The sequence below is a fragment of the Gopherus flavomarginatus genome, chromosome 2 (genome assembly GCF_025201925.1).
Source record: "Gopherus flavomarginatus isolate rGopFla2 chromosome 2, rGopFla2.mat.asm, whole genome shotgun sequence".
In the NCBI taxonomy this organism is placed as follows: domain Eukaryota; kingdom Metazoa; phylum Chordata; order Testudines; family Testudinidae; genus Gopherus; species Gopherus flavomarginatus.
In genome coordinates this window covers 136,252,653-136,280,235 of record NC_066618.1, presented here as the reverse complement: position 1 = coordinate 136,280,235, position 27,583 = coordinate 136,252,653, and the positions used below count along the sequence as shown (strand labels likewise).

Below are 27,583 nucleotides of genomic sequence, written 5' to 3'. Positions count from 1 at the left end.
TGAGCTGGAACTATTGGCTGTGCACCCCTTGTGCTAGTTTGTTTTCCAGTGTTACTCACACCTAACAAGCTGTGGGTGTTATTATCTTTCTAGGTTTCAACACAGCCAGTTCCACAGGAGCCCAGTAGAAAAGATTATGAACCATACCAGCCGTTTCAGAATTCGACAAGAAACTATGATGAGTCCTTCTTTGAGGATCAAGTGCATCATCGCCCACCTGCAAGTGAATACAACATGCATCTGGGACTAAAATCAACTGGCAACTACGTCGACTTCTATTCAGCTGCTCGTCCCTATAGTGAACTTAACTATGAAACAAGCCACTATCCAGCTTCTCCAGATTCCTGGGTTTGAGGCTTGGGCAAGACACAAAAGCTCCAGGAACTGTGCATGTGCATGCATACCACAAGACATTTTTTTCCTGCAAATTTAGTTTGTTAAAGCCTGTTCCATAGGAAGGCTCTGATAATCAGTATGGAAAATTTAAGATATTTTAGAAGGCTAAAAGAAATGAAAGTTAAACATGGAAGTCATTAGAAAGATAGATATATATATATATATAGTACAGTGTGGGACAACTTGACTGTTGGCCTATAGAGTCTAAAACAATGGTGCTGTACACTGAATGTGGTCGAAGGAAGGAGGATGAATATGACAGTGGATGTGGGTCAAGAGTTAAGCACAAGACACTAAGCAGTTTACATACTTTATGGGGAACAGCTTCTCACACTTTGTTTAATATCCTTATTCATTGTGAATCTAGGCTTCAAGTTGCATTTGGGGTTTCCTCTGTACAGCAAGATGTTTCTTGCCTTTTGTTAATGCATTGTTGTAAAGTATTTGATGTACATTACAGATAAAAAAAAAACAAACCAAGTGCATTGTGTATATTACACCAATGCCACAGTGTTTCATCATCTATGGTTCTAAATATTGCTTCAATTTCAAAATTTTGAAAGATGTATGAATTTCCAGTTTTTTTTGTTTTCTTTTCCCCAGTGCGTTTTAACAACAACAAAAAGGAATATTTAGCAGTATTGTTCGTTCTGATATGTGAATTTGTTTGTGGCAACTAAAAAAAAAAGGCATTCAGCAGTTTCTGACAATTAACATTCATCATTCCACACTCCTTGTCAACAAAGTGCTTTTTCACTGCCTAAAATTTTAGATGTAGATATTTGAAATAGATTTTTCATTTATACCAGTTTTCTTTATGATGATACAGTGTTAAAAGAAAATAAATTACAATTGATCTGTCATCCATATTTGCTAAGAATGTCTATTTCCAAGCACCTATCATAAAAATACATGTTCTTGCTTGTGAGTGTCCATGTATGCATAATATTCTCTTTGTGTGTATGTGTGTGTGTGTGTGTGTGAGAGAGAGAGAAAGAGAGAGAAAAAAATAAGAGTTATTTTCATCTGCTGTTCTCCTTGTTCAAGCTTACATTTTTTTACAGTGGAAACTCCAGTATGTATTTTTACTCACCCACTATTGTTAGTGAGTCAAAATATTAGGACAGTTCCAAGTGGAATTATAAGGTTTTAACCCATTCCTTCATTCTTACGTGCTATTCCCTTCAAGATCCCATCCCTCAACATTCTTACCATGAAGACAAAACTCAGCCTAGTCTGTATTGCCACCCTAGGACTAGCAAGTGCTACAGATAGAAGCAATGTAATCTCTTCATGTTCCTGAGGGAGAGAGAACATCAAACCACAACAGGCTGGCACGATCGGTTCTTAAATCTGGACAAGGACCCAGCATTGAGATACTGGCACAGTTGTTTTTCTTTTAATCATATCAAAAATATTCCTTAGATATAAAAACCATTGACCATTTCTGTACATTTAAAAAAAATGAAACCGATAAGAACGAGAATGAGCTTTTTTATTTATTTTTTTTTCCCAAAATGTGGAGCAGTGAACTGAGATACTTTTATCTTCATCCATCTACAGCTTGGAAGTAAAAAATTTGAATCCACAATATATAGTATTCATATCACTTAGCTAACTGCAATGCACAGTCTTGACACAACTAGATCCAATACAAATGAAATATTTGTAAATTAGTGAAGCTTCAGCATATAGTTTGTTTTAGGGATACAAACATTTCTGTGATTCCTTATTGTAATAGTCCCAGCATTGCCTGAATTATACCCCAGAGGCAGGAAAAACTTTCTCAAATCCGAATCTGTATTATAGAGCAAAAACAGTACAGGTCACTGGGGCAAGTGTTGTGATGTAGACATGGTTTATCAGTAATCTAGCACTGTAGTTGAATCTTTCTGGAAAACCTTCCCAGTGTATGATAAGTAACCTTAGCTCTTCTTTGTAGTAAACTGGAAAAATTGCATGAAAAAAAAAAGAGGGAGTGGCACCATATGCCAAATGTATATTGAGGTAGATACAAATATTATTGATAATTTTGGACACAGGCTGTTTATATTTTCTTTATTAAGTTGATGTTAAAAAGATAAGTGACATTTGCAGCACTCTTTTGAACGAAGAACATTTTCAGTATAAAGAAAATAAGAAAAAAAAAAAAAAGCAACGTCACTCGTGACTTGAAGTTCACCCTGATTGACTATGCCCATCACACTCATACATTTCTCCTGTTACAGGCATGCACATAGGCCTAAGGGACCTTGGAGTCTATATAATGCAGAAAGTTGTAAGTTTTGTTTATGTAAATTCTCTGAGCAGGTAAAATGTCCATGTTGTCTCCTCTAGGTTCTCTTCACCATGAGGTGAAACGAAATGCTGACCATTTGTCAAGTGAAAAATATTGGATTAAAGGCACAAAATAGCATAAAGCTCTTTCTGTCTGTGTTCCTCCCCTCACCCCCTTTATTCCATTCTTCTCCAGTGGCAAGTACTCAGAATAGTGACTTTCTTTCTTGCTGTATTGAGTCTTGGGAAGGTGCTGAATTTCCTGGCTTCTTTCCAGCCCTGGCAATCCAGTGCCATCTCCGATGCCAGACAGGATATGTAAGATTTTCTCTTTTTAATATTGGGGGAAATATGTCCACCTACTGCTGCTCCCTTCAGCCTTGTAACATACCACAAAACACAGAGAGCGAGAAATGTTCCAAAAATGTATAAACTGCATTTGATGTACTGTAAAATGTTGGACTTTTTAAACAAGCTTCTTATTAGAATCTTGATTAGCTGTGTAGATCTATATAAATCTCAATGTTTTATTAAAATGTTGTTGACGGTCTGGAAGGAATGGTTAACCTATATCAATACTAACAAAATTGCACTACCATGAGCAATACTGATTGGGGGGGAAGGGGAGAGAAATTGAATAGGGATTCAATATTTAAAGGATGAACTATGATTTAAAATACTATATTAACACAGAAATACATTTTGACATATAATGTATTTAAGCCCAAAAAATCAAATAAACACTGGTGTCAAATAATATGAAAGAAATATAAAATTATAGATTGACCAAAAAGAATGTTTCACTGTACATGTTACTAACATGTACAAAGACTAACTCATATTGACGTATTTTCTATTAATAAATCCTATTGTATTGTGGAGAACTGTTCATAGTGCAGTGTGTTTAAATGCAAAAGTGAAAAATTATGATGAATTAAGTTACTTTCTCGTTTGCCCCACTTACATGACCCTAGGCTTTATTCATTTTCAGCTGTTACACATCAATGCATTTTCACCTCTAAGCTCAAAAATAACAGAATGGCAAGTTTTCGTTGTTTTCAGTCATGACAGTTTTCATATCCTACCCTAAGGTTTATTGGTAGGGATGCTAGCAGAGTGTGTGAAAACAGCATGTCTGGGAGGATGGGACCTATTTTGGAAGTTGTGTCTTTAGTGCCCATTTCACCACTGCTTACGATTCCCAGTGCTTATTAGCGGCCAACTTTAAAGGGGTTAGTTAATTTATCTACAGCTATAGTTGGTGAACTGGAGGAACCATGTATAGAGCTACTGGATTATCATAACCTTAGTCCCAGATTTGGACCTTAGCGTCCAAAATATGGGGGTTAGCATGAAAACCTCCAAGCTTAGCTACCAGCTTGGACCTGGTACTTGCTGCCACCACCCAAAAAATTAGAGTGTTTTGGGGCACTCTGGTCCCCCTGAAAAGCCTTCCCTGGGGACCCCAAGACCCAAATCCCTTGAGTCTCACAACAAAGGGAAATAATCCTTTTTCCCTTCCCCCCTCCAGGTGCTCCTGGAGCGATACACAGACACAAGCTCTGTGAATCCAAACAGAGTGACTCCCCCTCTCCGTTCCCAGTCCTGGAAACAAAAAAGCACTTTCCTCTTCACCCAGAGGAAATGCAAAATCAGGCTAGCAAATTCAACACACACAGATCTCCCCCTGATTTCTTCCTCCCACCAATTCCCTGGTGAGTATAGACTCAATTTCCCTGAAGTAAGGAAAAACTCCAACAGGTCTTAAAAGAAAGCTTTATATAAAAAAAGAAAGAAAAATACATACAAATGGTCTCTCTGTATTAAGGTGACGAAATACAGGGTCAATTGCTTAAAAGAATATTGAATAAACAGCCTTATTCAAAAAGAATACAAATCAAAGCACTCCAGCACTTATATTCATGCAAATACCAAAGAAAAGAAACCATATAACTTACTATCTGATCTCTTTGTCCATACACTTAGAAACAGAAGATTAGAAAACAGAAACTACTTCTCCAAAGCTCAGAGAAAACAGGCAGCCAGAAAACAAAGACCTTAGACACAAAATTCCCTCCACCCAAAGTTGAAAAAATCCGGTTTCCTGATTGGTCCTCTGGTCAGGTGCTTCAGGTGAAAGAGACATTAACCCTTAGCTATGTATAGAGCTACTGGATACTAAAAAAATAAGCATAAACCGCATGATTTGCCCCCAGTCGCTTTTGTAGAACAAACCCAGGTAATGAAAGGGGAAACTTTGCTTTAACAATGTTGAGTCATAGAGTATGCAGATGTCTAACACATACTCCAGTTAATGACTAATAATCTCCTTAGCACTAGATGTGTCAATCGTTTGAAGATACTTTATCCTTTACCCTGAAAGTGGAGTCAGTTAAGCTAAAGAGCAGAAGCCAACTTCTTAGATACGTTGGTAAATTACAGACTGTACATAATCTATCTGCTGCATAGCACTTTACTTGAATTTACATAAGAACATAAGAATGGACGTACTGGGTCAGGCCAAAGGTCCATCTAGCCCAGTATACTGTCTACCGACAGTGGCCAATGCCAGGTGCCCCAGAGGGAGTGAACCTAACAAGTAAAGATCAAGTGATCTCTCTCTCCTGCCATCCATCTCCACCCTCTGACAAACAGAGGCTAGGGACACCATTCCTTACCCATCCTGTCTAATAGCCATTAATGGACTTAAACACCATGAATTTATCCAGTTCCCTTTTAAATGCTGTTATAGTCCTAGCCTTCACAACCTCCTCAGGTAAGGAGTTCCACAAGCTGACTGTGTGCTGTGTGAAGAACTTCCTTTCATTTGTTTTAAACCTGCTGCCTATTAAGAATTTGAGACACTGCTCCTGCTCTCCCTCTCTGCCAGTTACTCAGTCCACAGTTGCTGGTCTTCGGGGAAAGAGGTCTTCATTATTCTGCTAGTCCTTGTATTCTGTGGGATGGAAAGGAAACCAAAACAGAACAGAACTACAAAGCCTTTAATACCTAGATTAGCAGTGTAAGCAGAGATGTGGTGCATAATTACCACAGAAGGAAAACATTCATTGGGACCATTTTTCTCAGTTCAGACATCAAGTATTGCTAACATGTCACTTCACTGAATATTTAATTGGAGGAACATGACAGGAACAAACCTTGAGGTTAAAGTGCCAGACACTGATTCAGGTATGACAGGGGGAACAAAACTTGCATTTACAATGGAGTACCTACCTCATTAGTCAAAACCTCCAGATTCAGCTCATCAAATCAACAACCTGAACAATGGAGCCTCTGTACCAGATCAGCACATGGCAACAGCTCTAACAAAGGCAAATTGTCAGCCCAGGGCCTTAGTCCTTGATCACCATCATTTGAAAGATCTGACTAACACAACAATGCTTAAATCTCCCAAGTCAGATGATCCAAACTGTGATCCAATGATTTGCCTTTGCTTATATGCATAATAATCTAGCAAACTATCATGACTAAGAGTTATTTTACAATGTGATTCCAATGGAATCTTATTGTATTGAACATAATCTCAAATGATTTTCCTCTCCTTTGAGCCAAAGATACTGGACAGGAGGGAGGGGCCCTCTCCCAGGAGAAGTCATGCAATAGCCACTTGCAAAATACATAGCTTTCACCTAATGTGTGATGCAAAGCCCACTGGAGGCAGCAGAAAGAGGACCATTGACTGCAACGGGCTGTGGATCAGGAATTAATATAGACAAGGAATGCTTGCTGTACACTGAAGTCATCAAGAGCCTACTCTCTGACACAAGGAAAACGTTCTTTTCTCTAGCTGTTGAAGCAAAAAAAAAAAGTAATGATGCTTCTTAGTACCAAACTTGCTTAGTCCTGGGATCTGTATCCATGAAACAACTGAGCTCTTTTAGATGGCAATAAGCATTTCTTAAAGTAATGAAGTGGCTAAGGGCCACGTAGTTTGTCCTGATTATTGCCTCATAATGAAGCAGCGCAGTTAGTCTTATTATCACTAGCATGCTACAAATGTTATAGAACTGGATAGTGCACAATTCTGAATATATACAGACTGACTGATTTTCAGGGCCTGTATTAAATTTGGGATTTTAAAAACTCAGGTACAATATTGCAATAGATATTGGGGGGGGCCATCTTTGGGCTAAAAAAATCCTATGAAAGGTTTTTTTTTGTTCTTAAATGGTACAGTAGTCATAGAGTAATAATGTACATTGCCACAATCCAAACTATATAACCTTCCCTTGCAGCTTTGGGGATGTAAAAAATATGTTGTAACTGCTGAAATGCCCTCGGTTGGTTGTGGTGTAGGACAAGGCCTCTAACCCCACTATAGCTTTGGTAAACCAAACTCAAGTTTTATAGTGTTTGATATTTATAGTGTATACAGATCATCAGAAGCAGCTCCAACTGGCTACATTAGCTGGACTTCCAGAGGTCTCACTTTCCTTCAGTCCTGTCTGGCAGAGCCTAAAAAAATTTATTAGTTCCAGTCACTAATGCAAAAAGACTAATATCTTCATCATGTCTCCACCTTCATTACTAGATTACTTTCACAACCACCATGTAGCTCCGACCTTTCTGTGATTTTATCTCACTACTTAAGGACTTCACTCATGTAAGAAGAGTATTTGCAACCAACTAACTGTTACAGTCAGATGAGAGGTTTCTGGCAGTGAACTACCTTTTGTTGCCAGATAGGCAATTATGCAAAGAACTATAACAATTGTAACAAAGCTGTGTAAGTAATGATTCACTGGTCTGCTGTAATTCATAAAAAGAACAATTAAAGGAATTATTTTAATAAGAATGTTCATTCCCAGACAGCTTGGGAGAGGTTTTGGAGGGCACCCTTATTTACTATACCCTTGAGACACACATGAAACATGAAACCTTAAACGCTGACCACGTCACTTCCAAGACAGAGCAGGCAGAAGTTTACCCAAGCTGCTGACCTCTACACACCCCAGAAATAAATCAGTGTAATCTGATGGTTCATGATACTGAAGCACTGAGAAGGCCATATATTGTAGGAGGCCTTAAGGGGCCCATGGCAAACACCTTTTACTTAATAAAAATCCTCCTCCAGATAATCTCCATTGTTTCATTGATACTCCATGGTTTCATCTCAACTGGCAAACAGAATTTTTCTCTTACTGGGAGCATCTAAGTAAGAGAGGACAGTTCAGAACACACAGTACTAGAACAACATTCTATAGCTGCAGGGTTTGCCCTGAAAAGAAAAAATGTACGCAGCAGTCACCACACAGTGGTATGTGAAAGACCAACGTAATTCTTATTCTAAGCATAGAAGGAAAATATGCATGCCAGATACCACTGTATGTTAAACACCAGCGAAAGCTGACTGTTAAAGGTAACCATTGTAGATTATTTCTCCACCTCCTCACCCCCAATTCAGACACCACGTATTTATTATTGTGCCGTGCCAGCATACAGCAGATGAGTTTGTTAGGGGCATTAGTTTTGTTCCTTAATTTGGTTCCAGTATCGTTTAACAGGCTGACCCTAACACTACAAATTGTACATCTATAGTGCCTGGTGAGTGTGAGAAGCTGGAAAAGTTGGCCAGAAAGCAGTGAGTTTGGGGGAAAGTTAATACCTACAGGATATATGTTACTAGATTATAAACCTAGTCAGGTCAGTCAAATGTGGGGTTTCATTTTCATAATGACATGGTAGATTTCAAATACTCTGTCCAGGAATGAAGTCAACCCAGAAAGAGAGGGGATGCAGAAACACAATGCTTAAAGGGCTCCAGCCACGTGTTCTGCTGGTAAAAGGTACCTGAGTTAGGAAGGACCAACCAAGACCCTCTACTCTACTGAAGCTCCACTTCAGTCTCACACTAAGGACCAAGGCCACCACCACTTCCACTGGTGGAGAGAATCTCATAGCAACAGAAGTGGTAGAGTTTGGGAGTGTGGGAACACAGGGCATGGGTGTGAGGGTGTGGCACATAGAGGAGATGAACACCCTGCAGGGGTGCCAGGCGTTGCAGCACACCGTGGGGGAGATCCTCAAAATTTTACACCTTAAAAGGGCTGAAGTGGTATATAGGGCTTCTAAAAGCTGCAGTTCCCAACAGGGACTCATTCCCCCAGTATAGGGCCTGCAACAGACAACCATAAAGCTGATTCAGAAGCCCCTGAGGCTGGGGTGGGGTATATGTCAGGAGCAGTTTGTAGCAGGCAATACTGTAGCCCATCGAGCAGCCTGTTGAAGATGCTGTAACTTAGTCCCTGGGGCTGTCTACATTACAGTTGGGGTGAGGGGATCCACTGCAGCCCTGAATCAGAAGGATGAAAAGGTTACTTAAAGCCTGCTTGTCCTGGGTTGTAAGGTCTGTGAGAATCTCATGCCATCAGTTTTTGGACGCAGTGCCGGCGGGTCTGCTGCATGTATTGGATCCACTCGTCTTACTGTTTATGGCAGGAGCACACTACAGCACTGGTGGTTACTGCAGCCTGGACTCTCAGCAAAGAAACATGGAGAACATAGCCCATAAACCTCTATACAGAGTGAACTGTTGGAGACCTCCAGAAGGAGAAAAGCTAACCATTACTCCATACCATATCTGCAGTGAGCTCAATAGTGACTTGAAGGTTACCACTATTTGAATGATAGGGTGTTGCTTCATTCACAGCTGTGGCATTTTGACAAAGTCTCTCAACTTCACTTCACACTTCTATTGCTGGAATACAAAACTATTTACAACACAGCCTCTGATTCAGACAAAGGGCACCTTGAAGATGCTCATAAGCAGATCAAAGACAAAGGTATAGCATGGCACACATCTAGTCTGTAATGAGGGTAGGGAGGGCACAGTGGGGCATAACGGAGAGGCCCTGGTCATGAAGAGTGATTTACTATCCCATTTCAGCTAATGGGATCTCCAGGAGGAAGTTAAATCCTTGTATGTAACCCAAGTGTGATTTATACTGGGTTCATCACCTATATTAATATGTCCCTTCTTCTTGGCATCAGTTTTCTAAACATAAAGATGAAAAGGCTGGTTATTAAAGGGTCCCACCAGAGATGGCACTGATTGGACCAACAGATGTTTTTGTAATGGGGACTGCAATAATTTTATTTAGCTCAATCACAGTCTTTCTTCTACGTTTCATGTTTAGACTGATATATGTGCCATTCTTCCATAGAAACTAAGATGAATATGTTTCATTAATGTAGTTTGTAATTTATTTGTGTGATTTGCTTATTTAATTTCCTTAATGTTGATAGGAAATGACAGTAAAATATGGATTGTGTTAATCGCACTAAAGATTTAACTGTAATTTCTATTAATTCTTTGAACATTTATGCATTACAACAATAATCAAGTACTGTGTACCCTGGCTTCCTATTGCTTCCAGGGGAAAAAAGATCGAGGCAGTAAGTCTCCTCTGTAAAGCTCAACACTCCTTGGGTCTTCATTACTTTACAGACTCTATCACAGACACAGACACACCCTGGGTCACCATGAAGTCAACTGAAGTACTGACACCACAGTGCTCCGATGTAAATGTTAAGAAGCCAGCGTACGGCCATTTTTACTGGGGAAACCTTGGTTCTGGAATTCACTCCCTATTCTAGTCCATCAAAGCTTGAGTTAGTGGAACCTTTCTAGCACCAGGCAAGCCCTATCTCTTTGCACAGGATTTTTCCTGAGGGCTAGGGAGCCTGGCTGGGTAGCATATTGGATTGAAGGAGTGTTGTTCTTAATTTGACTTTTTGATCTAAAAAGAGAGCTCTTGCACTAAATGTGGAAGAGACTGATGATGGAAACACTTATAAATAAAAATGAGTTTGAGATTAGAAGGAGAACCCACACAATGAAGTAGGAGAAGTTTCCTGAGGCCTACTTGACAGGGTGAAAAATCTTTATGAGGGTTGGATCACCAATTTTACATTATAAAAGAAGCTCCACTTGACTTAAAGCCTTCCAAGAAGACCTTAGGGTTGGGGCACTGATTGTCTATTTCTCTGTCAATTTATTACAGATGGAAACCTAAAAAAAAAAATGTTAGTTGTTAAATTACATTAGCTGTTCCAGCCCCTTTTTGGCGGGGAGGAGGAGGAGGAATCCAGTGGCTGTATTAGTCATTTAAAAGTACACAATTAAACCCAATGGGATATGGAACTCTCACAGTGACACCTGTGTTCAATATGGCTATAAGTACTTTTTAAGTAGGCATATCCATTTGTAAAAGTTAACCCATGTACAGGGCTGGTCATATGAACATTTACTATAAAATATGAAAATAATTTAGAACTTACGGCCCATAAACAAAGCCCTTCCAGATCCCTCCCAAAACAAAACTCTTCCACCACTCAATGCACTTGCTCATCCCTTGCTCTTGGGAAAAGCATGGGAGGATAAAGGAGCCTTACCGAATGGCCTGAAGGTCAAAGGAAAGCAGAAACTGCAATCCTCAGCTGAGGTCTCCTGGCTGAGAACATTAAACTAGGGGACTAACTGTTCACACACCAAGGAACTGTTCACATACAGCTGACAGTGAACTATCCCAGAAAGAGAGAAGTAGATTTGGAGGTAACCAGGTGTCAACTCATGTCAGGCTTTACAGGTTACAATCTACATGTGGTCAGAGTACATAGTTATCCATGGCTCCCCAATCTGTGCTCCTGATCCCCCGCACTGGTTATCCAAGAAGCTGAAAAAAGAAATCATATAGGCCCCTTTATTGCTTTCCAGTTCTCTAGCTGCCAATCAGCAAATAGGTCCAGTACAGTAAGAAGTTATTTAAAAACTCTGCTTACTATATAAAATGTTCCTCTGACCCCAAAGGGCGAGCCATGTTACCAGATCAATATTAGTTTGACTCTTACTCAAAATACCATACTGCCAGACAATCCTTTAGTGTCTAAAACTAAAGGTTTATTACAAAGAGAAGAAAACAACAAGAAGAGAGTTGTTAAATGGTAAAGCACACAGATAGTCAGGAGCAGAGGATGGAAGAGAATAATGTAAGGGCCAGATCAGATGATAAATATTCACATAAAAAAGAATCTGACACACCAGAAAAGGGCAGACAAATAAACAGGGACAAGTTTTTAAAGTGCTTGTACACAAATGCTGGAAGTTTAAATAATAAGATGGGTGAACTAGAGTGCCTTGTGATAAAGGAGGATATTGATATAATAGGCATCACAGAAACCTGGTGGACTGAGAGCAATCAATCATTCCGGGGTACAAAATATATCGGAAGGACAGAACAGATTGTGCAGGTGGGGGGGGGGGAGTGGCACTATATGTGAAAGAAAATGTAGAATCAAATGAAGTAAAAATCTTAAGTGAATCCACATGTTCCGTAAAATCTCTATGGATAGAAATTTCATGCTCTAATAAGAATATAACATTAGTGATCTATTATCAACCACCTGACCAGGACAGTAATAGTGATGATGAAATGCTAAGGGAAATTAGAGAAGCTATCAACATTAAGAACTCAATAATAGTGGGGGATTTCAATTATCCCCATATTGACTGGGAACATTTCACTTCAGGACAAAATGCAGAGATCACATTTCTCAATACTTTAAATGACTGCTTCATGGAGCAGCTGGTACGGAACCCACAAGGGGAGAGACAACTCTAGATTTAATCCTGAGTGGAGCACAGCAGCTGGTTCAAGAGGTAACTATTGCAGGATCGCTTGGAAATAGTGACCATAATACAATAGCATCCCTGTGTGGGAAGAAAATCCCAACAGCCCAATACTGTGGCATTTAATTTCAAAAGGGGGAACTATGCAAAAATGAGGGGGTTAGTTAAACAGAAGTTAAAAGTTACAGTGACTAAAGTGAAATCCCTGCAAGCTGCATGGGCACTTTTTAAAGACACCATAATAGAGACCCAATTTAAATGTATACCCCAAATAAAGAAACACAGTAAAAGAACTAAAAAAGAGCCACCGTGGCTTAACAACCATGTAAAAGAATCAGTGAGAGATAAAAAGCCTTCCTTTAAAAAGATGAAGTCAAATCCTAGTGAGGCAAATAGAAAGGAGCATAAACACTGCCAAATTAAGTGCAAGAGTGTAATAAGTAAAGCCAAAGAGGAGTTTGAAAAATGGCTAGCCAAAAACTCAAACGGTAATAACAAAATGGTTTTTAAGTGCATCAGAAGCAGGAAGCCTGCTAAACAACCAGTGGGGCTCCTTGATGATCGAGATACAAAAGGAGCCTTAAAGACGATAAAGTCATTGTGGAGAAACTAAATGGATTCTTTCCTTCAGTCTTCATGGCTGAGAATGTTAGGGAGATTCCTAAACCTGAGCCGGCTTTTGTAGGTGACAAATCTGAGGAACTGTCACAGATTGAAGTGTCACTAGAGGAGGTTTTGGAATTAATTGATAAACTCAACATTAACAAGTCACCAGGACCCGATGGCATTCACCCAAGAGTTCTGAAAGAACTCAAATGGGAAGTTGTGGAACTATTAACTAAGGTTTGTAACCTGTCCTTTAAATCGGCTTCTGTACCCAATGACTGGAAGTTAGCTAATGTAATGCCAATATTTAAAAATGGCTCTAGAGGTGATCCCAGCAATTACAGACTGGTAAGTCTAACATCGGTGCTGGGCAAATTAGTGGAACAAATAGTAAAGAATAAAATGGTAAGACACATAGAAAAACATAAACTGTTGAGCAATAGTCAACATGGTTTCTGTAAAGGGAAATCGTGTCTTACTAATCTATTAGAGTTCTTTGAGGGGGTCAACAAACATGTGGACAAGTGGGATCCAGTGGACATAGTGTACTTAGATTTCCAGAAAGCCTTTGACAAGGTCCCTCACCAAAGGCTCTTACGTAAATTAAGCTGTCATGAGATAAAAGGGAAGGTCCTTTCATGGATTGAGAACTGGTTAAAAGACAGGGAACAAAGGGTAGGAATTAATGGTAAATTCTCAAAATGGAGAGTGGTAACTAGTGGTGTTCCCCAAGGGTCAGTCCTAGGACCAATCCTATTCAATTTATTCATCAATGATCTGGAGAAAGGGGTAAACAGTGAGGTGGCCAAGTTTGCAGATGATACTAAACTGCTCAAGATAGTTAAGACCAAAGCAGACTGTGAAAAACTTCAGAAAGATCTCACAAAACTAAGAGATTGGGCAACAAAATGGTAAATGAAATTTAATGTGGATACATGTAAAGAAATGCACATTGGAAAAAATAACCCCAACTATACATACAATATGATGTGAGTTAATTTAGCTACAACGAGTCAGGAAAAAGATCTTGGAGTCATCGTGGATAGTTCTCTGAAGATGTCCACGCAGTGTGCAGAGGCGGTCAAAAAAGCAAACAGGATGTTAGGAATCATTAAAAAGAGGATAGAGAATAAGACTGAGAATATATTATTGCCCTTATATAAATCAATGGTATGCTCACATCTCAAATACTGTGTACAGATGTGGTCTCCTCATCTCAAAAAAGATATACTGGCACTAGAAAAGGTTCAGAAAAGAGCAACTAAAATGATTAGGGATTTGGAGAGGGTCCCATATGAGGAAAGATTAGAGAGGCTAGGACTCTTCAACTTGGAAGAAGGCAAATAAGGGGGGATATGATAGAAGTATATAAAATTATGAGTGATGTGGAGAAAGTGGATAAGGAAAAGTTATTTACTTATTCCCATAATACAAGAATTAGGGGTCACCAAATGAAATTAATGGGCAGCAGGTTTAAAACAAATAAAAGGAAGTTCTTCTTCATGCAGCGCACAGTCAACTTGTGGAACTTCTTACCTGAGGAGGTTGTGAAGGCTAGGACTAAAACAGTGTTTAAAAGAGAACTGGATAAATTCATGGTGGTTAAGTCCATAAATGGCTATTAGCCAGGATGGGTAACGAATGGTGTCTCTAGCCTCTGTTTGTCAGAGGATGGAGACGGATGGCAGGAGAGAGATCACTTGATCATTACCTGTTAGGTTCACTCCCCCTGGGGCACCAGGCATTGGCCACTGTCGGCAGACAGGATACTGGGCTAAATGGACCTTTGGTCTGACCTGGTACAGCTGTTCTTATGTTCTTATACATACATCAGACTCCAAAGTCCATATATCAGATTCTTAGCAGCATTGGCGAGTTTGCTGGCTTGAAAGTTGGTCTGGAACACATTCACAGTGTGGATGTGTCATTCAGTAGTTTGTTCCACACTTCAGATTGTAGAGAAGTTACTGCAGAGGTAGGAAGCAGGCTTGAAGACAAAATGGAGATGATGCAGCTGCTCTTTACATTCCTTTTGCCATGTGGCTTGTACTTCCTGTGTCCCAAACACAAGCGTTACAGCACATGACATGGAAAATTCTTAGAGTTCTCAGTCCACTAGCCTGCCCCTACATGTCTGAGGGAGTCATAAGGTGTATCCCCTGGCTCCTTTCAATGGGTTCATTGTACAGGTGATGACCCCTGATGGGTAATCTAACAGGCTAAGCAGTGCTGATGCCAATCTGTCTGAGGGTGACACCGAGAAACACAGCTCAAGTTTGGAAATACAGATATACCCTCCAGATCTATAACTCTCAACACAAAGATGATACAAACATACAAACAAGATTATCATACCTGGCAAATTATAACATTTTTGCTGATACCTCACACTGCATATCTGGCATGATTCATTGCCATTTTATAATATTGGTATTAATAATATCACAAAGTGTTTCACATATTCCATGTCATACCATCTGTCCTGATTATGATGAATGGGACATTTTTTTTCAGCCTCAGGATAGGGCCCTGCTGTTTGGAGCACATGACTTTGAATTGTTTTATTCTCTGGTGCTATCACACTGCAAAGATTCCTCTGTCCCTTGCACACCTATTTCCGACCCCCACATGGTCACTAAATACTCAATTTCCAAAGAATACACCAGAAGGGTGGTGAAAATGGAATGCACTCAGAAAACACTGGTAGTTTTAATAGCAGCAGAAATCACAACACAGAAAATGGGTAGATATCTATCTTTATGGCTTGGTTCATATACAGAACAAGGAAACAAAAATTACAGAACAGGAAAGGCAACAGACACTGAACAGTGATTAAATGGCCCCATCCTCCTTTACCCCCACCAAACCTTTATCGGTTTCAACCTTGGGTGTAGTTATGCATAATAGCCAATAAATGCTGTTATCACCACTGTCAGTCAACAGTGAAAAGAAAAGACCTTTTAAACTGATTGAGTGCTTACTATAGTACAGTCTTGTAAACAGGTGTCAATATTAACACAAAAGCATTGCACAACGATGGCAATAGAAAGTATTAGCCCCGGGGAGATGTCCTACTACAATTTTCAGAAATGAGGCAATAGTTATATAAATGAATAGCTAATAACCTTCGGCTATGGGGAACACAACCCTCACAAAGTTATGCTGGCACAGAAACATGTACCAATGTTCTCCCTTGTGCTTTTCCTGCAGTTGCACAGGGTGTGCCGGTGTCCCACAGCAAAGGCAGATGTACCCTCTACCTCTTTGCTATTCGAGGATGTGGATGTGGGAACCAGGATCAGTGTGTGCATGGGTGGAATCCAGCTGTCTGAACAGACTTTACAGACCAGTCCTGTCCTGTATCCACTCTGTACCAAAGTACTCCCCTATCCTCACAAACATTGTGGATGACAAGGAGCCCATGATTATACATACATTGGTCACATGGGCTAGCAGTGCTAACGAGCCTTCAGCCACCCAAATGAGCACTATGCGGCCATTCTGCAGCTATTCAGTTTGTATCTCATTCCCTTTTTTCCTGGGTCACTGGTGTGAGGCTATAGTCCCAACACGTGTTCATGAACATGTCTCTGTGGTCCACTGAGCCTGAAAGAACAAGGGAAGACTAATCTTTTTGGTTCATATACTCACTCCTTTTGGTGGGCAAAGTTTTGGAATGTGGGTGCCATCAATGGCTGCAGCACACTGGAAAACACATTCTTTGAAATTCAGCTATAATTTCTGGTGTTTTGCTGATGGTAACCTCCTGTGGGTAGATGACAGGATTAATTGCCTTGTAGACCTGAATAGCCACAACACTCACAACAGACTTCCAAATTCTGAGGTGGTTTGCAATGACCAGTAATATCAAGTTGTAGTGAGGTGGAGTGGCCTCCCACTGAGTCAGATGGGGAGGGGCCACACTCTGAACCCAAGTGGGTGGAGCCAGGCCATGTTCGCCCCTCCAGCTGGAAGTCAGGGGGTGGAACAGGAAGTATAAAGGGCGGGTCCTGGAGCTCAGCTGAGCAGCAGCTGCTGAAGGAGACAGATGCCTCCTTTCCACTCCCAAGATTGCACACTGCAGTGGACCCCTGCAGAGCTGAGGACTGGCCAGAGCTGCTGGAGCCAATCACTGCCCAAGCCATGGAGGAACTGCTGGGACTGCCACTGGCCTTCTACCTTGATGAACCAGAGGACCCCCCCATGGATCCAGGTACCCCCTGAAAGGGAGGTAGGAAGTGGCCCTACCCTAGTCTGGCTGTGTTGCTGCCGGTGACCTGGTCAGTGTGTTGTGGCTGGATTCCCCGCTGACCCAGTGGCAGAATATTCCAACACTGTTAGGGCCCTGGGTCGGGGCCCAGTGGAGTCAGGTGGGCCCAGGCCCTTCTGCCACCCCACCCCTAGGGTGGCAGCCTCCCATCTCCAGGTCAAGAGGCCTGTGTTTGTCGGCCATCCACTGGAGCTAAGATGCCCAATCTCTGTGCTGCACGTGAAACTGTCTGCATCTCTGCCCTGCCCTGCCCTGCCCTCCCACAGACTGTGGCAGCCCTGCCCTGACTATACACCAGGGCTTTAAACTATTTGTTTCCCTATCCCAGTTGAGGGCCTGGGTCCAGAGACTCTGTTTGCAACTCTGCCTAGATTACAGGTGGAGCCATCATCTGTGCTGTGCCCTGCTAATTCCGTGACTGTGGGCAAGGCCCAGCAATGTAGTGAGGCAGAGTGGCCTCCCACTGATCCAGAGGGGAAGGGACCGCTGCTAACCCACTGCACAAGTGTTCCCAGCTTCCACAGGGCAATAGCAACCCACTCTGCACTGGTATGGATTTGGTAAATTGAGTGCTCTGGAGCTGGAGGATTGGTGCAAGCTTCTTGCACAGCTCTATGAAGGTCTCTTTCCTCATTTGGAAGTTCTGAAGCCACTGCTCATCATCCTAGGTTTCCAAAATTATGTGATCCCTCCACACTGCGCTGGTTTTCCCCATCCAGAAGTGGCATACCATGGCAATACTGTCCAACACCACCTTTGTCCCATGTGACCAAAGTGAACTGTCAGTTGTCTTCTCAGATGTCTTCAGCATGTCAGAAAGTTCTGCCCTGATTCCATTCAGTATCTCATTGTTTGCCTACTGCATTGCATAAGCAGTCATCTCACAAGGGGGAGCAGTAGCACAACCACATCATCATTCACTTTTCCCATGTCTTCCGCCTGGTTTAACGGATGGGAGAGTTGAGTGGGAACTGACATCAGTAAATGTGTGGAGATGGTGGAGAGCACCAATACCACACAGCAAGGTGGGATCTTGAGTGCCTCCTGGGATACTCTCCACTTCCAAAATGGTAGCTCTAATGTTACGTACCAAAAAGGGGCAGCGTGGATGCAGGTATACTTGTGTACACAGCGTATCTCATGTCCAGCATAGCATATGTGGCTGCTTGGCACAGGTATGGGATACATGCACAAGCATGTGCATGTGCAGCTACCCAAGTATGTGTGCAAGTGTAGACATAACTTCGGTTTCCCTTGCTCAATTTACACCATTTTTTAGTTAAAAATCCTGAACTGGCAAGATATTAAATTCAGTCTAGATACATTATCCCATGTAGGGCTCCACCCTGGACTCCGAACTCTCCACATGCTCCTGGATGGTAGTGCAGTCAGTGGTGTTACTCAGGATTTAAGCTTGTAGAGCTGAAAGCAGAGGATGGCCCTTTGCTTTGTGTTATGCATTAAATTTTGTTTAGCCTTCTTCACAATTCTTTTATCAGTTCCACAGGAATAGCTTTTACTCGCTAGATGCCCCTTCACCTTAGAATTAACTTAACTACTGTACACACAGTACGTGTCAATGAGAGCATTTTCTCCTCAATTCTTTTTAAAAAGCCTTTCTGAGCTAGGGCCAGTTTGCTACCTGCAATGGTAAAAGCAGGTGGAATGAAACCCCTGTGGTCACCCTCACTGAGTTTTCCTAGATCATTTCACAGGTTTGCTCTTATCCCCAGGACAAGCAGAGCATTGGCTTTTCCACAGCTGGAAATTCCACTCTCAGTCCTAGAGATCTGCCACATTGAGGGCCTTTTGCACTATGCAAAAGCCCCATACATCCAATCAACCTTTAGGGCCCCCACCCAATGCCCAAATAGTGTGACTCCATTGAAGAAATGTTACTAGGGCTCCCCCAGCTGTCACTACTCTGCAGGAGTATTTCATAGTAGAGGGGGCTCTTTAGAAAAGATAATGCAGCCATAGCATTAGGCCCCCCATGAGATAAGTTCCCGGGTCCAACCATAGTGTTGGACACTGAAGTCTATTGGAGTCACATGGGCAAATGAAGAAGGGATCAGACTCCAGGCTTATTTTACTCAGATTTTAAAATAATTATCAATGCAATACAGATTTTTCTCTCTCGTTCTCTCACACACACATACACAATTTACTGCTTGAATATCCGCTACTAATTATATTCAAAACTGCATCAAAGACTGAAATTGTGAACAATGGGAGAGAGAAGAAGGAATTATAGGGTTTCTCAGAAACTAATTTGCCAGAAAATAATGTTCCTTGCTACTGTACATGATAATATAGTGCCTCTGTGATGCTGCTTTAGGACCCTTTACTTGTCCTGTGGCTGAGTATTAACTGCACCAAGCTTTATTAGCTCCATAAAAAAGCATTGCGTGTGCACGACATGTTAATCTAACATAAAAGCAATAACACAAATTTTACTGTGAGAAGCTGAAATCCAGGCACCCCAAACTGCTTTTCCAGTCCTCTACAGGGCTCTGTCAGAGAAGCCAGAGGGTCATAGAGAGGGGTGCAGTTTCAAAGCAGAGCGCTACTCCTACCTCTGAATGAGGTGCCCAAGCAAAACAAAGCCCTGGCAGAGGGAACAAGAATGTAGTCAGTCTGATTTCAAGAAGGCAGTTGGTAGGGCTGGTGAGCTGGAAAGAAAGGTGTCAATCTGGGTGTGCCCATGATGTGGCAAGGGAGAGGGTAATAGGAAAAATGGGGTGAGGATCTGTGACCACGCTGGTAGGAGGGGACGACAGGGAGCAGCGCGGATAAGGGTTGCCTGCTTATTTCCAGAGAGCGGGGGAGCAGTGCTGGGAGTGACAGCAGAGGAGCTATTGGGAGGCAGAATGTGTTTACTGGAGGGAGAACCCCAGAATGATGTGTTGATTTTATTTACCAGATCAAAAATGAATGTGTGTGTTGGATGGGTGTCTAATTACCAGCCCTCCACCTCCCACTGCATATTTTGGGTACCAGCTGCCACTGGGTTTAAATAATACATGCTATGTTTTAAGGGCCAGATTCACCAATATGCTCCATCAATCCAAGTAACTATAACTCATCTTAACCAGTCAGTTACACCACTTTTATGTATCCTCTGTATTCCAAGAGCATAGAGATTAATTTCATCATAAATCTTAATGTTCCGATATTAATGACCATTTAAATGGAAGTCCCAACAATTAGACCGATTCACCCACAGCTGAATTCCAATTGCCCATTTATTTCATTTTGTTGGTATTTTTATTTCCAGTATCTTCCCTTTTTAAAAACTAATTCACACTTGCAAATTGCAACATAAATGTGAACTAATTTTGTGAATCCTGCAAACAGGCACAAGAATCCACCAATTTCATTAGTTTCATTATATTCCTCATTTTTATTCTACTCTGAAACAATTTGGAAGCCATGCATTTTAAAAATAACTCGGTAGAGTGAGTCGATGCTAGAATCTCCCATTGTGCCTGTAGAATATTTTCCAGTCCTGTGACTCAGCCAGAGAAACAGAAATGGCTCTGTCAGCCTTTCTGAGAATGCCAAGTACATCTAAAACCTCTTGCACTGCTCAGCAGAAGAGCTGGGTGAATACTGCAGAAAAGCATTTGTGAACATTTCTTTTTAATAAAAATTGTGAATTCACTTCTGTGGTGTCTGTGACTTGCTATAGTCTTTTCATCAGCACTTTGTTCAGATGGCAAATGTTCTTGAAAACAGGACCATGCGACTGTGTATTGACATATGAATACTCATTCAACTTTGCACCAGAAGTATTCCCACAGCCATCTTGACAGTTCTGTGTGGGCTTAGGAGTCACTGGTAAAAATTGGCAAAACAGTTTGAAAAGGTGCTACAAATAGATTTTTCCACACTTCCACACACTACCTTAGCTTCCCCCATCTTTTTTCCATAAAAAGGGGGTGGAAACAAAAGGTTTTGGTTTCCAAAAACCTAAATGAAAGGATATTTTGTGTTAAAACGAAGAATGTCCATCAGTTTCAAAAAGGTCGATTCAAAGCAATGTGTTTTGTTTTGAATTTTCCAGTCAGACAATTGAATTTTATTGAAATCACCAACACTTTAGCACATGCTGAGAACCTATTACCTCCTTTGTTGTGCCATTTTACAGCACTCCTTTATTAACTGTTTCTCTTTTATGAAGCTTTAGTTAGCAACCTGGACCTTTGAGTAAATGTGTATAGAGCTCTTACATCCAGGATTCCTGGCCCCATGAAATGTTTTGTGTATACAGATGAAATGTTAATACAACATAATAATAATACAAGATGATTAACAGGAAAAATAAATACCTAAATAATGTAAAACAGATTACTCTTGCTATAAAAGCGACCACACAAATAGTACAAATATATCTTTAGCAGTTAACTGACATCCTGGAGTTTAAGGTCATATACAAGGCCTTAGGTTAGTGTTACATTTATTTTGTGGTAATCTACCTGAAATAAATTGAACATCAGATGTATTGTATAAAATGGGCAATTCCCACAAAGTACAACAGATTCACCACAGGATAATTAATTTCTATATCACCTGCAGCTACCAGATAGACTTCCCAGATAGAGCATATTGTCACAGCCTAGCGTGGCGGTGATAATGGTGTGGATGACTGTGGCATGAACTCTCACAGAAAGACAAAGCACCACAGATACTAGCCCAAACAAATATTTGTGAGAGTGTTTGCAGAAGTGATGTATTGAAAAAGTTCACTTTAGAATTCCAATAATAGATTAATCGAAAATTACAAATACAAATACAACACATATATCACAGATATTCGTGAATGATTTGCTTTCAAAAGCTGAAGAGAAATAATATGAACAATCATATGGCATGGATAACAAACAGTGAATACTCATAGTAGCACGTTTATGAACAAACCATAAGCTAAAACGTGTTTGCACAAACTGTTCTTGGAACAAATTCATAAAAATCATATCCTGTTTGCAGATAACTTCCTAACAGAAAAGGGGCTAAATTTTTATATAAATTATTCTCAACAAGTAACTTGATCACTTATTATATTTGTATGGTTTAATTTAAGTCTAAGGACTCCAAGAGTTAAACATCTGGCATATGTTTCTCTGTGAAGTAAACTACTTCTAGAAGAGCAGGAGTACTCGTGGCACCTTAGAGACTAGCAAATTTATTCGAGCATAAACTTTCATGGGCTACAGCCCACTTCATTGGATGCATAGACTAGAACATACAGCAAAAAGATATTTATCTTCTAGAAGATAATCTGATGAAAATTGTCTATGGCTCAAACCTCCATTTACATTACTAAGATAAATATACTGACCAGGCTTGCATCTCTTATTTTTATGCCATTGCACATGTGTGGATATTATTATTTCTGGTTACACAATACTGATTTCAGAGTAGCAGCCGTGTTAGTCTGTATCCGCAAAAAGAACAGGAGTACTTGGGGCACCTTAGAGACTAACAAATTTATTTGAGCATAAGCTTTTGTGGGCTACAGCCCACTTCATCGGATGCATGTATTTTCCACTACATGCATCCGATGAAGTGGGCTGTAACCCACGAAAGCTTATGCTCAGATAAATTTGTTAGTCTCTAAGGTGCCACAAGTACTCCTGTTCTTTTTACAATACTGATTGCTAATTAATTTTTCTACTTGGATAAAGTGTATAGAGGAGGCAATTCCTTGCTGAAACCAAAACCAAAAGCATTTTCTGTTTGAATCCCTTCCCAATCATACCAATTGTACACAAACACACACCCGTGAGCACGCGCTCACACACACAAAGATAGATATCTCATTATACCCATGGCGTGAGCCTAGTGATTAAGCTGATGGTGTATGCTTTTTCACAGAAGCAAACAGTATTACAGTTCATCATGCAACTCATCTTCCTACCTGCAACATTATTGTGCTCTACCCTAGCACAAAGAATCCATTTTGAACCATTTTTCCAGGTGTCTGTAACCAGCAGGCTGTCAAAATCCATTTCTTTTATCAAGTCAGTAACCTTGCAAATAATAGCAATAGAGTTCAGACATTAGTCCTCTCACAAGATTTCCACAAGCTCAGCACAGCTTGATATAATTACCATGCTCTTAAAGGTGAAGATGAAGACACTGGAGCTGCTTAGAGAAAGGTCTTATAAAAAGATGAGGGGCGGGAGTGGAAATGGAGAAGGAAATTGAAAACCAACAGGGAAACCAACATTAAAAAAATAATCTTTAATGTAAAAACCAAAATCTGTTCCACAGCAATGATATTAAAAGGACCACGGCCAAAGGGAGCTGTGGAGCGATGCCTGCGGAAAGGGGAGTACGCAGACCCACCTGGCCGTGCCGCCACATAGGATCAAGAGAGGGGATACGTAACTGCTTCTGGGAGCTGCTTGAGGTAAGCACTGCCTGGAACCTGTACCTCTGACCCTCACCCCATGCCCCAGCCCCCTGCCCCAGCCCATATCCCCCTCCTGCCCTCTGACCCCTTGATCCCAGCCCAGAGCACCCTCCTGCACCCCAAACCCTTCATCCCTAGCCCCATCCCAGAGCTCGCATCCCCAGCTGGAGCTCTCACTCTCCCGCCATGCCTCAACCCCCTGTCTCAGCCCTGATCCCCCTCCCACCCTCCAAATCCCTCAGCCCCAGCCCAGAGCCCCCTCCTGCACCCAAAACTCTCATCCCCAGTCTCTTTCCAAAGTCTGCACCCCCAGCCAGAGCCCTCACACCCTTGTGCACTCCAACCCCCTGCCCCAACCCATAGACCACTCCTGTACCCCAAATGCCTCATTCCTGGCCCCACATCACAGCCCGCACCCCCAGCCAGAGTCCTCACCCCTTCCTGCATTCCAACCCACTGCCTCAGCCTGAAGCCCTCTCATGCACTCTGAACTCCTCATTTCTGGCCTCACCCCAGAGCCTGCACCCCCAGACAGAGCTGTCACCCCCTCCCGCACCCCAGACCACTGAGCCAGCCCAGTGAAAATGAATGAGTAAGTGAGGGCTGAGAGAGTGAGTGATGGGGGAAGGGATAGAGTGAGCAGAGGTGAAGCCTTGGGTGGGGCCTCAGAGGAGGGGCAGAGGAGGGTGCAGGGCAAGGGTGTTCGGTTTTGTGCAAGTAGAAAGTTCACAACCCTAAAAAGGCCAGGCCCAGAGGTCAAACAGCACAATGCTGGAGCCCCGGGCCAGCCCGGTAGGAGGGAGAAGGGTAGAGGCAGTTCCGTCGCAGAGTCCTCTCCTTTGGATTGGGAGGCAGTGGCCCCCTTGGTGTCCTCCCAAAAGAAAAGTGGAAAGGGAAAGCCACCAATCCCCAGGTGAGGATAAATCCTGGGCCTGGTGAGTGGGGGTCATGAGCAGTGGGGGATTCCAGGGTAGTAAGAGGTCAGGGCACTCTGGGGCTCCCTCACTAGCTGGGTATGAGGCTTTCGAGCGGAGCTCCCTTCTGGGCAATCAAGGAGGAGACATATCCTGCCTATTAACAGTGCGGGGAGAAGCAGCTATCTCTCCCTCCCACTCCCAGCTCTTCAATTTAAAAAGCCAGCTCCATTCCCCTTTGATGTTCCACTCCCCACTCAGCTGTCTGTGCAAGACATTAAAGGGGAATGTGGAAGTGTCACACAACATGTGACATTTGGCAGGTCTACCTCAGCTCTCCTCCATTTAACACTTGGCATGTTTTCTGAGGAAAGCATTAGATGATGCCCAAAATGTCTCCTCTCTGCTGCTCACAGCTGTTCACATAAAGCTGCAGGAGGTCGAAAAGCTTTGAGTGTGGGGTGAAGAAAGTTTGAGCTGTTTCCCTGCTGGGAGTGTTGATTGTTTTAGATTGTCTCTCCTTCTCAGCAGTTTCCCTATCAGCTCAGTTTCCATGAAACTCAGCCAGCCTCCAGCCTCTGTTTTAAGCTCTAGTCAAGCACTTTCAGTCCCTGGTTCGCTGTCCCTTGTCTGCTGCCCCATGTTCAAAACATACAGTGTAGAAAACTGGGCTAAGCATGAAGAGGAAGCAGCAACAGGTGCAGCAACAACAACAGAGGTGTAGAATATGGGACGGAGAGACAGCGGCTGGAGTTGGGCAGGCACCCTCAGGACAGTCCAGTGCCTTTCCCTGTGGGTGGCCATGCTGCAATTGTTGCCCTGCTTTTCTGTGGGCAAACAAGCTACCCAAGGTGTGCACAAGAGCCAGCAGGGGCACTCCCTTCCTGCACGCCTTAAGGATGTGTCTGTTTCTTTTTTAAATGGCTATTTTTCTCCAGGACAATTCATAGACTCATAGACTCCAGGACTGGAAGGGACCTCGAGAGGTCATCGAGTCCAGTCCCCTGCCCTCATGGCAGGACCAAATATTGTCTAGACCATCCCTAATAGACATTTATCTAACCTACTCTTAAATATCTCCAGAGATGGAGATTCCACAACTTCCCTAGGCAATCTATTCCAGTGTTTAACTACCCTGACAGTTAGGAACTTTTTCCTAATGTCCAACCTAAATCTCCCTTGCTGCAGCTTAAGCCCATTGCTTCTTGTTCTATCATTGGAGGCTAAGGTGAACAAGTTTTCTCCCTCCTCCTGATGACATCCTTTTAGATACCTGAAAACTGCTGTCATGTCCCCTCTCAGTCTTCTCTTTTCCAAACTAAACAAACCCAATTCCTTCAGCCTTCCTTCATAGGTCATGTTCGCAAGACCTTTAATCATTCTTGTTGCTCTTCTCTGGACCCTCTCCAATTTCTCCACATCTTTCTTGAAATGCGGTGCCCAGAACTGGACACAATATTCCAGTTGCGGCCTAACCAGCGCAGAGTAAAGCGGAAGAATGACTTCTCGTGTCTTGTTTACAACACACCTGTTAATGCATCCCAGAATCATGTTTGCTTTTTTTGCAACAGTATCACACTGTTGACTCATATTAAGCTTGTGGTCTACTATGACCCCTAGATCTCTTTCTGCCATACTCCTTCCTAGACAGTCTCTTCCCATTCTGTATGTGTGAAACTGATTGTTCCTTCCTAAGTGGAGCACTTTGCATTTATCTTTATTGAACTTCATCCTGTTTACCTCAGACCACTTCTCCAATTTGTCCAGATCATTTTGAATTTTGACCCTGTCCTCCAAAGCAGTTGCAATCCCTCCCAGTTTGGTATCGTCCGCATACTTAATAAGTGTACTTTCTATGCCAACATCTAAATCATTGATGAAGATATTGAACAGAACCGGTCCCAAAACAGACCCCTGCGGAACCCCACTTGTTATACCTTTCCAGCAGGATTGGGAGCCATTAACAACTACTCTCTGAGTACGGTTATCCAGCCAGTTATGCACCCACCTTATAGTAGCCCCATCTAAATTGTACTTTCCTAGTTTATCTATAAGAATATAAGAATTGCTGTATTGTCATCAGGATGCCCCACAGAATTGTAGAAGTGTAGGACTGGAAGGTACCTGGATAGGTCATCTGGTCCAGACCCCTGCACAGAAGCAGAAATAAATATTATCTAGACCACCCCTGGCAGGTGTTCGTCAAATCTGTTCTTAATATCTTCCAATAACAGAGATTCTTCTTCGAGTGATTGCTCATATGCATTCCAGTTAGGTGTGTGCGCGCCGCGTGCACGTTTGTTGGAGAAACTTTTACCCTAGCAACCCAGGCGGGTCGGCTGGGTGCCCCCTGGAGTGGCGCCGCTATGGCGCCCAATATATATCCCAGCCGACCCGGCCACCCTTCAGTTCCTTCTTACCGCCCGTGTCGGTCGTTGGAACTGTGGAGCGTGGCTTCGCTGACCTCCACACTCCCTAGCAGCTCTTTTCGCTATTGTTGTTATATAGTAGTTATAGTTAATTGTTGTATATATACATATAATTATTTAGTCAGTTAGTTAGTTAGTGTTAATAGTGTAGTTATTAGTTATAGTTTGAGGGGATCGGGGATCCCCCCCTACCCCGCACCGGGAGCCGGAGCTCATGCCCGGTTCATCGGGCTTCAAGCAGTGCTCGGCTTGTCACAAGCCTATGCCAGTTGGAGACCCCCATGACTCCTGCTTGAAGTGCCTCGGGGAGTCGCACTTATCGGCTAAGTGCTCAATCTGCAAGTCTTTCAAGCCGAGAACCAAGAAGGAGCGAGACATTAGATTAAGACAGCTCCTTATGGAAGCGGCCCTGACACCTCCACCCTCGGCACCGAGCACAAGTCAGCCGGTAAGCAAGGGCACCGCCACGGCACCGAGCGCTGCCACCAAAGACTCACGGCACCGGCTTCCGCCGGCGCTGAAACCGGCTCCGAGCCGCTCCCTCTCCCTGAGGTCGAAGACGGTGAAGGCACAGATCATCCCGCCAGCGGCTGCCTCACAGTCAGAGCCTGCGCTGAAGACGGA

General features: G+C 42.4%; 1 protein-coding gene across 8 annotated transcripts in view; it reads left to right on the top strand.

Moving 5' to 3' along the window:
- The window catches only part of CTNND2 (catenin delta 2), a 1,245,479-nt gene extending 1,241,965 nt beyond the window's left edge, over nucleotides 1-3,514 (top strand). For all 8 annotated transcript variants that reach the window (XM_050937394.1, XM_050937393.1, XM_050937390.1 and 5 more), the window contains one exon: nucleotides 94-3,514. In XM_050937394.1, the coding sequence (XP_050793351.1) occupies nucleotides 94-354 (261 nt within the window). In that variant the 3' untranslated portion in view covers nucleotides 355-3,514. The remainder of the gene's footprint in view (nucleotides 1-93) is intronic.
- The last annotated feature ends 24,069 nt before the right edge of the window (nucleotides 3,515-27,583 follow it).